The 14,834-nt window shown below is 38.0% G+C and overlaps 1 protein-coding gene across 1 annotated transcript in view; it reads left to right on the top strand.

The window, feature by feature from the left end:
* The window catches only part of DNAJC1 (DnaJ heat shock protein family (Hsp40) member C1), a 78,357-nt gene that overhangs the window by 12,095 nt on the left and 51,428 nt on the right, over window positions 1–14,834 (top strand). The window contains exons 2-4 of the mRNA XM_082193639.1: window positions 7,278–7,379; window positions 8,144–8,190; window positions 13,959–14,124. Coding sequence (XP_082049765.1) covers window positions 7,278–7,379; window positions 8,144–8,190; window positions 13,959–14,124 — 315 coding nt within the window. The remainder of the gene's footprint in view (window positions 1–7,277; window positions 7,380–8,143; window positions 8,191–13,958; window positions 14,125–14,834) is intronic.

The following is a 14,834-nucleotide window of genomic DNA, read 5'->3' as shown; positions in this document are numbered from 1 at the left end:
TTTTATTCCAATGGTCTTTCTAGAAAAGTTGCATTCTTTAAGAAGAGCATGTAACTAATTTTAATTTATAGTGGGCTTTTGGCTGTTTCCTGGGTTGCCCTGCAGGCTATTTCAGCCCATGTGTAACAACTCTGTGAAAGAAGATCACAATACTACTTGCTTAGCTGATGCTGTATAAATTGTCACCCTAAATCAAAACTGTTCAGAGATTTATGACCATGAAATACTTGGTGGTGCTAAATTTAGTGGTGGAATGGGTAGCACTAACTTTGGGGCGTGTGTGTGTGTGTGTGTGTGTGTGTGTGTGTAATGTGTAACAGAACTGGTTGTGCAAGTATAGAAAGCTAAAACATATAGACTGGTTTTCTGTTTTGTTAAAAAATAATTCAAAGTCATGTATGGATTGGAAAACTGATTAAAAGAGTACATAAAAATAAAATCAACAGCAGGAAAACAAGTGGAGCAGCAAAAGATCAAGCAGCAATTATCAGAGCCAGACTTTAACAGCCTTGCCAATAATTGGCTGGAAAAGCTTTCCTGGAAAAAATAGATTTTCCTATCTGTCACTGACTATAGGAAACGGCACTTAGACCTGACAAGAAATAAGTGACTGTACCCACAGTTGGCCTAATAAAAATGTTGCTGTACTATATGGCTACACTGGTGTTGGTATTTGCTGGCATAACTACAGCCAGTAGAATATGGCCAAAATGTGGGTGGAAATTTACATGTTACCTCTGCAGTGTGGGAGAGAATCAGCCTGCTAAGGTACCAAATAAATCACCCATCAGATGAAAGCATAAAGTGTACAGAAGTGTTGGTAACTTTTAAAAAAGAAATCTGACACTACTTTGAACCACCCAACTCCGCAGTTTGGAAAATCTGTGTGGAAATAGGGAGCTACTGGTACGATTTGTGATGAAGGACGCAAGTGGGTGGGTGTTTTTATGAAAGGGAACAAAACAGTCATTCTCCTGGCTTGCATAGCCACTTTCTCTTCTCTATATTATAGATGAACTCTGCTGAACTGTAGCTACTATGTTCACTGGGGTGTTGTTTTTTTTTAAGTTTAATGAAAGGAGCTTGGGTGTTTGTGTGAATGCTACTAGAGGCTAGGGGACTGAGCTACAAGTCAGGAAGCCTTTGGTTTGAATCTCATCTCTGCCATTAACTTGCCATATCTTCTTAGGTAAGCCAAACTTCCTGTCAGGCTTCAGTCCATTCTCAGTCACCCATCTATATAGAGATTTTTCAAGTGTTCGCAATGCTTCACCTGTAAGGATTATAACCAGATGATACAAAACCCTGTGAGGAATGTCAGTGTTTTCATCTGGTTATAATCCTTACAGGTGAAGCATTGCAAACACTTGAAAGATCTCTATATAGAATATTGCCATTATTAAGGAAGTTATGTGTGTCTGATGCTCCTCCACCATGATATTTTAGTGCTCTTCTCCTGTGCAGTTCTGAACTGGGACAGTGGTTCTAGTGTTTGCATTGCATAGTTGCAGTGCCCACATTCTCGTTGGCTATCCCTGGATGTTGTCAGAGAAACAGGTTGGAGTTAAAATGGCTAGTTGGGAGAGAGTAGTTCTTTTTTTGTACATGCCTCTTGGGAAGCCATTTATCTTCATCTCTCAGTTATTTGGGAAATTCTGCTTGAGTGGAGAAACCTCCTAGATACTTTTTTTTTTTTTTAAGAGAGAACGGGCTTGTGTGTTTACTTTCATCAGACTTGGAGGCTTTGTGAGCCCAGGAGCATGGAGAGATGTACAAGTGTTCTTGGGTACAGAGGGCCCCATGCTTCGTATCTGGTGAATGTATTATCTGCTTGGACGAAACCTAGAAACACATTTAGTCAATAGATTTGTGCTGTGGGTTTGGTGTAATAAAGCAGTTTCCAGAAATTACTTACCGGTACTTAGTATTCTTACAATGTATGTCTTAATCATTTTTCTTTAAATATGTGTTTCCAAAATGCAAGCCATGTTCAATTATTGTGTGTATTGTGTTAAAATGAGGACTGATAGACACATGCCACATTCTAACACACCCAATTTAGAGAAATAAGAGTTCTGAACTAAAAGGGGAGAAATAACGCTGAGTTGTGAAACGTACAACTTGGTGCTGGCTAAAGGACTCCTGAAAACAATGTGTGTTTAGGCTGTAGAATACCTGGGTCCCAGATGTTGAGCTCAGGGGGCATCTCTGCCTGAAGTAAAACAAGATCACAGGCATAGGTAAGACTTAGGTCTGAGTTCAGTGGTTTGCTAAATACATTCCTGGGGTGCGCAGAAAGATTGCTAAGAGAGTAGACATGACAAAGACTAAAACTTGGCTTGTAGGGGGTCCAAAAGCGAGCCAGCATTATGAGGTTGTTAAAGTGAGGGAATGAAAGGGGATTAGGCAAAATCCAAATAGGTGTATTGGGCATAGGGGAGCAGCTTCAAGAGAGAAAAGACCCCTGTAATGTAATGGGGAATGTTCTGGTAAGGGGTAGATTGGGCCATGTAAACAAACAAGGAGGACTCATCTGGAAGGTTTACCTTGTGGCTGGTGCTCTTGAATGGATTTAGCTATCAAGAACATTGACTATGGTGAGTGGCTTCCTGACAAGTCATACTGCAGAGGCTGTTGTTCTGTCTGGTGTGTAGTGTTGATGGAGGAAGCTTGTATCTCCTGGAGCTGTGGATGCAACTGCTTTTAGATGCAAAACCTGCATCTGATGACCTTTTGTTTACCAGGCATTTTATCTTATTACTATTATTTCAACCTAGGTCCTTGGTGAGTCAGTCTGTGAACTTTCTGGTTCCTGATGACCTTACTGGCAAGAAGGTCAAGCACAGAGAAATTTACAAGACTGTACATAAGGTCAAGGTGTGTGGGGGGGTGTTGTTTCCCATGGTCCTTTGCTTTTGCCAAACCCATCTTCAGTTCACTGTACTTGGAGGTTAACAGTAAAAGCCTTGTAGCTGTGTGTACCAAATATATAGCTATATGATTATTTTAAATGGTTTCTTATATTGTGTTATAATTATTGCAACCTGTCCTGGAACCCTGGGGTGAAGGGTGAGTAACTCATTGGATAGCCTGCTGTGATGTGTAAGAATGTCCATAACGTTTCTGAAGAGCAACAGTTAGTCACATGATGTTGACATATAGTGTAGCTGCTGTGAGAAAATATGTCCCTTCAGAAACCTGAGTGGAAGGAGACCCAGAGAAGTGGAATGGCAGATATTCCCGTACAGCAGTTCAGTTTTGGAACTCCTCTGTGGCAAGTAGCAATTGGCTTTCCAGGAAGCAGATGGATGGTAAATAGCAAGGCTGCTCTATCTGCAGGCAACCATCCCACCTTGACCCCACCCCACCCCAGTTTTTGGCCAGGAAGGAGGACAGATTAAAAATGGCTCAGGGAGGCATTGGCCAGAGAGTATAGGTGGGGAAGAGTTTAGCATACTCCCCTACATTAATTCCCTTCCCATCCCACTTAACATTTTGTTGCAGCCGAAGTCCAATTTATTACCAAAAACATTTGGATGTTAACCACTGCAATGTGTAGAAGTGATTTTAAATTAGTCATAGTGGTGAGAAAGTGTTTGGGTTGTTTGTTTTGTTTTGTTTTTAAAGCAGGGAAATGACAGCATTGCAAATGGAACATGGGATATCCCCCCCCCCAAATATTTATTTATGTAAAACTAGTAAATGAAATTAGTCTGCTATGATTAAAACAGATCGATAACATGAAATGCAGGCTTGATCGATGCTCACAGATAACAGAAACCTATTTTACAACAAAGTCTGGCTTTGTGTAGCAGCATGCACTTTAATCAGCAACATGATGAATGCTTGGCCACTTGGAAGGGATGTCGTTTACAAGGGTGGGGAGGAGAGGAAGGATGGAGAATCAGCAGTAAGTATGTTGATTACAAACCTGAAAGTAAATAGCAAAGGTACTTGTGAAAATCCCATTGCCAGCTTAGGCCGAAATGTGTAGCAGTCCCCTCTGTGCCTTGGCAATAGGCTGCTTTATGGAAGTGATGGTGATGCTGAAGATATCAGCCTAGTTCTCACTGATGTGGTAAATCTGTGCTTGGGCTATGCCACTTGAAGCTGCAGGTTAGGGGCTCACTTGATTGATTGAATGAACCTACATACCCTGCCCCCTCCCAGAGAGAAAACTTGATATTGGGGGCAGGGGTGTGGGGGGAGAGAGAGAGCTCACCCTCAGCCCTTCTCATTCACATCTACTTGCCTATTCCGCAAAGATGACATATTGCTTTTTTATGGAGCATTCAATCACAGGAGTCCTCACCTGCAGTCTGAAGTGGTAGGGCCCAGACAGATTTACCCTTAGTGAGAAATAGTCCTTAGACGTAACACCAAACCATATCAGAGTTGATTAGAATGCTGCCCTTCTGTACGCTTTGGATCAAGCAGTCACCATCAAGCTTGCCTTGTACATTATGCCCAGGGGACTGCTGAACTTCTGTGCCTACAGTCCACAGGGAGAAGCAGCTTCTTAGGGGAAAGGCATTTCTTGCTATCAGTTCTGGATTAGCTCCAGGATGCCTGTAGATTGAAAAAGAACAGTTTTCTTTGAGCATTTAGCATACAGTCATGGCCATGCATACTGGAAAGAAAGTTCCTCTGGAAGAGAGATTCTAGGTTTTTTTGTTTTTACCATTATTTACTGAAAGCCATAAATGAAATTTAGTGTGGTGGTGGTGTTGTTTAACACCCCCCCCCCAATATAATCAAAATCTAGAGCCAAAATCCATCTTTTGTGGTTACTGGAATGACTCTAAGTTTCAATTTGACATTGTACATACTCTAAAAAGCTAAATTAGTGGAAACCTCTCCAAGGTCTGGGGTTATATGGAAGCAGTTTATATTTGCCTAGAGTGCAATAATATAATTTAATAAATATGATAATTATTTTTTAACAAATAATAGGTAGCAACACAACAATATTCTTACTGTAGAAACCAATTAGCTATTACAGCATTGACCTAACTTTGAGGCTGGTGTAGACAAATAACTGTTGCCTAAACAAGGCACCATGCTAAACATGAATCTTCACCCTCGCTGCCTTCTCCCTCCTACATCCTCCCCCACCCCTTAGGGTTTAATCACAATTAAGTGACAGATGCTGAACACAATTTGTCCTAGTCTAATTGACTGCAAAGTCATGGTCAATATTGCATTGGCTAACTCAACTCCTCACAGCCATGTCCAAACATAATGAAATTGTGTTAGTGAGACATCTTGCTGAAGCTGGAGGTGGAGGTGCAGATTTCTAGCCCCCAAATTACTTAATTTACATATATAGCATGTTGGGTTTCTGTGTATAAATAAAGCCACTTTCCCCTTCATACTTGCATTCATAATTGTGTCTCCAGAGTGAACTAATTTTGCATCGTTTTCTCCTTTGCTGGTTCTGAGGAGTAGACTCTTGAGTGAAAAGATGCACAACGCCTAACTTTAATTTTCTTTAGGTGATACAATTTCAATACCACAATAAGAAAAAAGGCCACGCTCTTTTGCACAAACAGGGTGTATTAGAATAATCAGAAAGGATGTTGAAATTAATTATCCTAAATATAACCTATATTCCTAAATTCTGTTGTTGTTGTTTTTGGTCACTTTCTTGATGAAATCTGATGGATGTTTTATCAGAGTGAAATTCCACTGTGTTTAAAAAAGGCTACTCCTCAGTAAGTGTGTTGTGGTTTACAGCTGCAAAATAGATTGGTGATTTCAGCAGGTGCTCATATCTTGCCTGTGAAAATGCAAAGATTTTGCCTTGATGATGATATCCTGAATCTTGTATAGTTAATAGTCTTTTCCTGCCTGCATCCCCTCCCCATTACTCAAAGCAGTGAAAAGGCCACTTCAAATATCATGCTTTTTCTACACAAAAAGCCCTTTGGTGCAAGAAAAAGCATGAGGCCTGCATGGAGACAGTCATGGGTGAGTTCCATGCCTCTGTTTCAAAGCCTCTGTGTTCTCACAGTACATGTAGCACGCATGTAGCAACACAGAAACGATTCCTCACACATGCAGCACGCTCCACCCGATTATTCCCTTCTGGCCTGAAATGTTTTGTGCTGAATAAGGCTTGTGCTGTAAATCTGTAATGAAAACAGTGCTTTGTGCTGAAGGTTTGACAGGCTAATTACAGTGCTGCTTTAATTGTCTTATTTTTGACTTCTTATAGTTTTAGAACCTCTTCCAGATTTGACCCACTACAATAGTTTGTGCAGATGTAGTTCTAGAGAATGATCTATGGGAGAGGATGCGATACCGGCATATATCCCTCTTTATTACTTTAATCCGAGATGAAATATCTCTCTGAAACCAAATCCTCATGAGTAGTTCACTTGACAATACTTTCACTTTATACCAAGCAGTTTCTTAGGGGTTGTTAGGATACGTTTGTTTGAGGCTAGACTATTGTGGTGGTTATGTAAACGCTCAGCATACGTTGCCTTTGACATGTTGGCCATTAAACTAGTTGTTTTCAGGGTATATGTAATGATACTTTGTAATTTAGACACAGCTTTGTTCCTCTAGAGAAGAGGTAGGGATTAACTGTAACATCTTTTTTTTGCCGGGTGATCTTAGAAACCGAATTTACTTACGCATCTGTGCAATTAATACAAAACACCCGAGCTTCATTTTTTAAATAATAATAATGAAAGTGAACTGAGATCAGGGCAGTGGTATTGTTTGGTTGCACTTCTGCAGTTTCCTTCTCATGAAATGCAAGCCGATGCTGCTGTGAGGGAAAGCCCTCTTACGCAGACAAGCAGAAACAAAGGTTGCTTGAATTCTGCAAGAAATTAATAGAGATGTAATTTTAATATTAAGGGCACCACATTAGCTGAGGCCTTGCAACTTGTAAATGAGCGTAATAGCTGAAGAAAAAGGGAATATTTTCGAAGATACGCAGATGTATTAATTTTAATTTGTCCTTTTGATCTGTTAATTACCGCTGAAGATTTATTGACTAATTTTAAGGAAGCAAGTGTTTGAAAGTTTCTGGCAAATACTATCTTCTTGTAATGAGCACATGGCAGTGAAAGAAGTTAAGAGGAGAGCAAAATTAGATTGACTGATTGTTCAGTCATGTGGGCCTGGCTCGCTGCATATCCCGGCTGAAGAATGATTGCTCAAATTACATTGCCTCAGGTCCCCACACTTGGTTGGCTGTCTTCTCAGATCTTAACAAGGTTCTGGGAATTCATTTCTGACAAAGTTTGCTTTGTGTTTTTCAGGATGCTTCATCGGCAGACATTAGGAAAGCGTATCGCAAGCTTTCGCTAATATTGCACCCAGATAAGAATAAAGATGAAAATGCGGAAACCCAGTTTAGACAAGTAAGTGATGCACATACAAGCATTAAAATGTATCATGTGGTCATTAAAACCTTGAATAAATATAATTGTGATTGTGGGGTATTATTTTTTTGAAATGCTTAACCTGGGGAAGTTTCGAAGCTTTTGTTGCCACTTTACTATGGTCTAATGCTTTCAACTCCTACAGAAATTTAAAATGGGTAAAAAAAAACACACCACCATGTGCTGTCAGAAGTTAAACATACTTAGATAATGGGAATGCTTAGGGTTGGGAACAAGACTTTGTGGACTCCTTGACTCTGTTGTTGTTTTATTATTATAGTGCCACAACCTGCATGTTTTGCATTGCAATGGAAAAATTTCATCAAACATGTTAATGTTTAATGTGTATAAAATTAAGCTTTACTCTGTGGGTGTATTTTTCAAAGGAGACCTAATATATGGTTTTTCAACAGTTGTTCACTTGGAATTTATTTGGAAATTATAATGAATACTAGTGAAACAGTAGAGCATGCTTTGAAAGTTGGATGATGATGATGATGATGATTTGTTTGTATCACAGAATAATTAAATTGCTACTATCTTGAACAGAAAATTACTGAAAACGGGGAAATATTTAGTTTACACAGAATGACCTGAACGTATTCTTTGATTCTAGGAACTATTCTTTATTCTTTCTTTTAAGAGTACAAAAAAGCCCAGTATACGTGCAGCATGGTGGCAAAATATTCTGGTTGCTGGTGTGCTGCTGTTTTTAGAAAAATAAAAGTATGCTTTCATTCTAGTTGGTGGCCATATATGAGGTTTTAAAGGATGAAGAGAGAAGGCATAGGTGAGTTTATTTTGTATATATTTCAAAGCAGAGTTTTTCCCCAGCTAAACTGAGTCAGGTTAGCCAGAATTTTATAGGCTCTCTCATATGTGCTAGGTTCTAGCCTATGTTGATAAAAGAACCAGGTGATAACTTTATAATTTGTAATATAAATATGAGCTTATAGACTGCTAGCACATGCTTAGTGCAGCAGTTCATTCCCTTTAATTGTTAAGCAGATCCTCAGATTCTCCAACTATAGAGTAAGACCTGTGGATTTTCACTGTGGCCAGTGCAAACTGATTGTGGGTATTGCTGCTTTGCTCAAAACCTTTCAGTCTGAAAAGCCATCTTCCGTTTTTCAGGATCTCACCAAAAGTTGTGGACTTGGGTTATTTTCTCCATGGATACTGTAGCATGTGTTGACTTTAATACACACTCTCTCTCTCTCTCCATATATATATATATCTCACACACACACCTTTAAAAAACCCAAACGATACGACAAAAATAGGAATATTTGAAAAGGCTTTTAGTTATTGCATATTATTCAGACGCTTTTTTCCTTAAGTACAAAACATAAGTATTCATGTACCTGTGAGAAAATAATTTTACCAGGCATTTGCTTGTGCTTGGGTTGCTTTCCAGAGGACTGTTGTATTTTACTTTGGACTTGTGGTTTATTAGGATGCTCACTTTACTGTTAGTGACCCAGATATTTTGGCCAAAGAAAAGAAGGGCTTGCTGCCAGCAAATGAGTTCTGTTTAAAATATCTCTAGGTTTTCAATTCTCTGAGTAGTGATGCTGAAAGTTCTCCAGGAGGTTCTTGGCTTTGTGGAAACCTTGGCATGAGTCCAGGTCTCATAGTAGAGATTATCTACTTTCAGATAATCCTCTGTGTTGAAAGAGCCATGGAACAGTGTTCAGAGGAGTTTTGGAGATTCTGTGTATGGTTTTTACCCTGCCTCCCACTGCAGTCTTTCAGCTTGGAGTCATAGATCAAGGAAGTTTAGGAAGTTTAACAATAGGGGGTCAATGTCTGGTGTCAAATGGTTGCAAAAGGTATGAACTAGTTTAAATGCACCCCCCTACACTCACACTCACACACACTTAATTTTTTTGATAGTGTTTATTTTGCATGCTCACTGTTCATGACTTTAATACCAAATAACCTGTGTTTTTGTATGAGTTTATTTTTACACCCCCACCCAGTACATCTATGTACTTCCACAACCACACTGACCACAGCCATGAAATTAAATTATTTAGGGATTTCACATAATGTGTATATTGGAAATCATGTAATGAAATTATCTCAGAAATGTGTTTAATTGAATTGGTGCAAGCCTTCATCGCCTTGTGTAAAATGAGTTGCTGTAAACAATGATTTTTTTTTTATGGTTATTCAGCTAAATGCCTAAAAATGGCTCGTGATGATCCTGAATGTTCCCCGACAGCAAGTATTCCCTTAAAAAAAAATTTTTTTAAGCCCAACAAATTCTGCTTTGAGACATCTCTTTCCAGGACTCTGCCTTTGGGAATTCTTGGCCGCTTGGATTACAGATTCAGTTGCAAAAACTGCACTAATAACAAATATAAAGGCTATTTCTCTTGCATTAAAATTCTTGTTTCCTCTTGATTAACAGTTATTTTAGGTGGGCTTTCCCCCCTTCCTTAAACCATGTGCTTACCAACTAATTACCAAATAATAAATTAGTTTCCCTTAGTTCTTCCTTCAGATTCATGTGCTCCAGGTTTGGTGGTCCCTGACTTTGTTTAACTGTGGGCAGATGCTCAATGGACCATCATCTCCTCCAAGCACTCAAGTTTCTCAGTCTTCCCTAGCAGGTTGTCAAAGCAATTTTCTCAGTATGTAGCAGCTCAGCCTAACTCCATCTACACAGCACTAAAAAACATTTCAGATTTGCTCTTCTTTCTTAAAAGTCTCATACTGAACGTCAAGGCGGTGATTAAAATCAGCATGTTTTGTGCATACACCAGAATTTTCTTTTTGGAAGGGTTGTTTGTTCTGAAGCTGCCCACACAGAACCTCCAAACAGCTGTCCAGCCTCCCCCCAGCTCAGAAGTGATTTGAGTATGTGATGTGAAAGAAGTATAAAGAGGCTGGAGTGAGGGCCGAATTTTTGTTTGAGTTTTCTTTTCAGCTCCTCTTGTGTCAAACCTTCAACCTGCTTTTTGAACTTGGGGGAGGCTAAACAGCAGTTTGAGGATGCTGTTTGTAGCAGGACCCACTGGGCTCTTCTTAAGATTTAATATCCTGCGCTTTGCTATGCTGAGTAGGCAAATGAGCAGGAGATGAAACAATATATGTAGCTTGATATTGGGAGCTACTCTTAATCCAGCTGCATTTACTGTAATATTACAGAGTAAATATGTTGTTGCTTGTCTTTAATATGTAGTTGAAAATGGTTTCATTTCCAACAGATTCTTTTCTTCCATTAGATGATAGAAAATATAATCTGAACAGGCTGGTGGTGTTTTTGTTTTTTAAAAAGCGACCCTAATGACAGATCAACAGCTTATCAGTTTTAAAATCATACAGCTTTTCTAATTTAGAAAAGCGTTTTCAAATGCTTGTGGATAGATTACTGGAACCAGTAGTTGGGCATCAAAATAAGTGTTCTAACACCAAGGTTGAATCCTATAGCACCTTTTTCTTAATGAAGAGGTTTCTACATGTACCATATGGAAAGTATATGATGCGAGTATATTTACATTATTATTATTTTTTGGCAACAACAGCAGGATGAAAGGGAGTGTTTTCTCCCCCTTTGAGCTTAGATTTTAAAACCTAATTTCTCTGCAGATATTAGATGGGAGTGAGTTCCACTGATTTTGCTGAAAGTTCCATTTAAATGTGCATAGATTCAGAATTTTGAGATTTTAAATAATTTAAGACTCTAAAGATATATGTTTGAAACAAGCCCATAAAAGTTGGGAATTCTGAAGCATTGTGTTAAGCTAGCTAGATTATAGTGGCATTGCAGCATGCTGCATAAAGCTGAATATGGGTGGGCGAAATATATTTCTTTGTCCTCTTACAATTTCATCTTTACAGTTTACTTGAAGCTACAGTTGTGTTGTGGAATAAGCAACTAGTTTTGGTCTGTGGTTTTAATATCAAATTTCTGTTTTGAATATGAGAACTTATTTTTGGCTAGCTTTAACAATAACAACAAACACAGTGATCTCAGGTTTTACTTAATATACATTTCACAATAATAGTTATCTGATTGACGTGTGTGCATTATAGACCTATCTCTATGTTGCCCATATTTTGGAAGTGTGCAAAATCAGAGCATGAATAAGATGCAAAGAGGACATAAAGGCAGACTGCTTTGCGATTTCCTTATTTGCTTAATTCTTATGCATGCCTCTGAAAGTCCATCGTAGGTGATAAATTGATTTCTGCAAATAAGTACTTTAATGAATCATCTGTATGCTTCCTAATTAACTAATTTGCTAAATGTGAAAAACAAGATTTAAAATTATCAGAGGATTCTGAGTAACTTAAGGATCATTGTTCATATGCGGTCCTAAAAATTAAACAGACGTCTTAATTTTTAAATACAGTGCTCAATTACCATAGAAAGGAGTGATTTATTTTTTGACAGTATATATTCTAAAAAGTGGGTTATAATAGAAGCTATCTTCCCTTAAAATGGCCAGTTGTGTGAGCCATAATGTTCATTGATAGTAAAATCAATAGAGCATTGATTCTGGAACTAAATCCTTGGAGACTTTTGTTCAGAATAGCAGACGTAGCCTGGTAAATACAGAGTGTGTTTAGTGCATGAAATTTTCATGTGTCAGATCTGGACGCATATAGAACAGATTTTTAATATATTGTGAATTTAAGTGTGGATTATCAAGGTCTATGATAGTTCCAGAAGATAAATATTTAGCATTTCACCCCCTTATTAGTCCATAACCTTTAATGTCCGTCCCCCCATTCACTCACTGTTTGGTAGCAGTGATGGGGAGATGTTTTCGGTTTTAGTTTCAATAGTTTTAAAGGGGGGGGGATCTATTTCATGCAAGCACGCTTTGTTTCATGCAAGCACAATATATATTTTAAAATTTTATTCTTTGTTCACTATTTTTACTTCTTACTTATGTTCACATTTTAAATTACTGATGCATTCCGAAAAACCCCATGGTATTGAAATAGCTAGTTTTCTTCTTCTTTTTGTTGCTCACACTAAAACAATTTTTCTAGGACATTTGAGACCCCCCCCTTCCCCTTTTTGGAGAGGAAAAACAGACATACTCCTATCATTATAGGCATAGCTTAAACATTCTTAATCTTTTATAGTGATGGCTTAAACTAGACCCTAATAAATATGTATTGTTTCTGTTTTTATATTTCACATAACAACCGACAGAGGTGGCAAAGTTATGTAATATTTATCCTGCTAATATTCAGCAATGCAAATTAGCAGACTGTTTTGCTCTGACCAACAAATAATTAACCGTTTGTTTAGAACAAATGAATCAGAGGGCATCTTAATTTTTTTCAATGAAATCTACTTTATACAAAGATGTAGGGCTTCTTTTTTAAAAAAAGAAGACAATTTTTTTAAAAAAGAAATTATTCATTAATCTATCTCCAAGGTATCAATTTAATAACTATCAAAGTAGCTACTGCAGTTGTTGCATTTAAATTGATTTACACGTCAAGGCTGGCAGTTTAGCAGCTGCGCTATTATTCCGATCGGTCAATTTACTTGAGAAAAACCTACTACTGAGTCCTACTGACCTGCATGACAATATAGGCCCTATTTCTATTCCTGTAATTAGGCCTGCGACTAACTCAGAATATTTTTAATTAAAATATTTTGGTCAATGTGTTGCACCAAATTAGGCTTTTCAGTGCCGATTTAATTCTGGAAATAGCGTGATTAGAATATTCAATGAGTCGTGCTCCATTTAGGATTAATTTTAACATACAGTATTTTAAATGCCCCAGTTCTAAATCTTCCTAATAATAGGCTTGTCAGGTTTCTATACTAAAAGTTATCTACTTCAGTGGTTTATGCAGTTAAGAGTTGTGTGTGCGTAAATGATGAGTAGTAGAACTGATTTCAAGAATAATAAATGTAGAAAGAATTTATTTCTAACAAATGGCTTTTTATATGAAACACGCACACAGAGAGAAAAGAAGGCAGAAAAGTCGCTAGAATAAAATGCAAACTTAGCAGCCTATAATGTTTCAAATTTCATTCTTTTAAAGAAAATGCCAATCACTTGTACATTGCAAGTCATTTCTAAATTAGTTTTCATGTCAAAGGAAAAAAGTTTAATAACATTACACCTCTGTTCAACAGGAACGATGTTGTTTTTCCCCATATTTTTCTAAATTAAGGAGTCAAAGCTAGCAAATGGATTTGGTGGTTGTTGCCTCCCACTTAAAACCATCCCTTTGTAATTCTTTTATTCTGGGAACATGACCAATGATTGACAGGTAGGTTGAACATATGGTTCATTGTAGAGTAAAAACATTTCTCAAGTGAATCAATTGGGGGTGCTGTTAGAACAGTAGAGCTACCCTTTTTATGCAGTTGCTGAAGAAGATTCTGTTTACCAGGAGCCCAGATTAAAATGTTGTTGTTGCTGCTGCTGCTGCGGCAATTTAATATTTTTGAAAAGTGGATGAGTAAAACAGAATTTCCATACTTCTCTCTCACTCACTCTCTCTCTCTCTTAAAAAAGCAAATAGGTTCATTTTAAATGCCTCATGAAAGCTTGTTTGTTTTTGCCACTGTAGGTATGATGATATTCTGATCAATGGGCTACCAGATTGGCGACAGCCTGTATTTTACTACAGACGAGTGAGGAAAATGAGCAATGCAGAGTTGGCATTGCTGTTGTTCATTATCCTCACAGTGGGCCATTATGCTGTGGTTTGGTCAATCTACCTGGAAAAACAACTGGTAAGCATCGGAAATAAGTTTTATTTAAAATTGCTGCAAAAGTGTTCATCACACCCACACCCTCTAAATTAGTTTCCTAGTAATTACAGACTGACAAACATTCCTCACTTGAATCCAATAACTGAGTATGAACCCCTCGGCAAACAAACAAACAAACAAACAAAAAAAGCCTTTTAAATGATCTGCAACATTTAACAATAAAATGCAAACCATTTCGCTTTCTGTATTGGTGACTTTCAGGGATCTTTTTTACCTAACCCTCCTTGCAAATTGCACAAATGCAGGTTTGGGGGTTCTTCTCCCCCCCCCCAGCTTCCATTCTTGATGTTTGAAATTCATACTCGCCTGGGCTTTTAATGTCTTAATGGAGGGCCCCCTCCCAATGCCCAAATTGAAGTGTCTTTCAAATGTGATAAATGTTCCAGGGTTAGAATGGTAAAATGACAGAAGCAAAAGAAATGTTTTAAATGTTGCTTCCTTCTTGTCTGCCAGAAAGCAAAAGAGCAATGATTATTTACATGCAAAATTTGAACTTTTGCATCTGTTTGTTTGATTTTGTGTTTTCAGAGCTACCGTATTAAAGTTGTCATATGAGGAAAGAAGTTATTTTTTTAAAAAAATAAGAGAAACTTTGATTGCTGTAGATATTTGCGGGACTGGCAGAGCTGGACTTCATGTGTGCTTAAGGAGTGGAGATGCCATGGCAACAG

The sequence above is a fragment of the Podarcis vaucheri genome, assembly GCF_965113315.1.
Source record: "Podarcis vaucheri genome assembly, chromosome: 12".
In the NCBI taxonomy this organism is placed as follows: domain Eukaryota; kingdom Metazoa; phylum Chordata; class Lepidosauria; order Squamata; family Lacertidae; genus Podarcis; species Podarcis vaucheri.
Note: the sequence above shows the minus strand (reverse complement) of the source record. Positions and strands in the feature narration are given on the sequence as shown.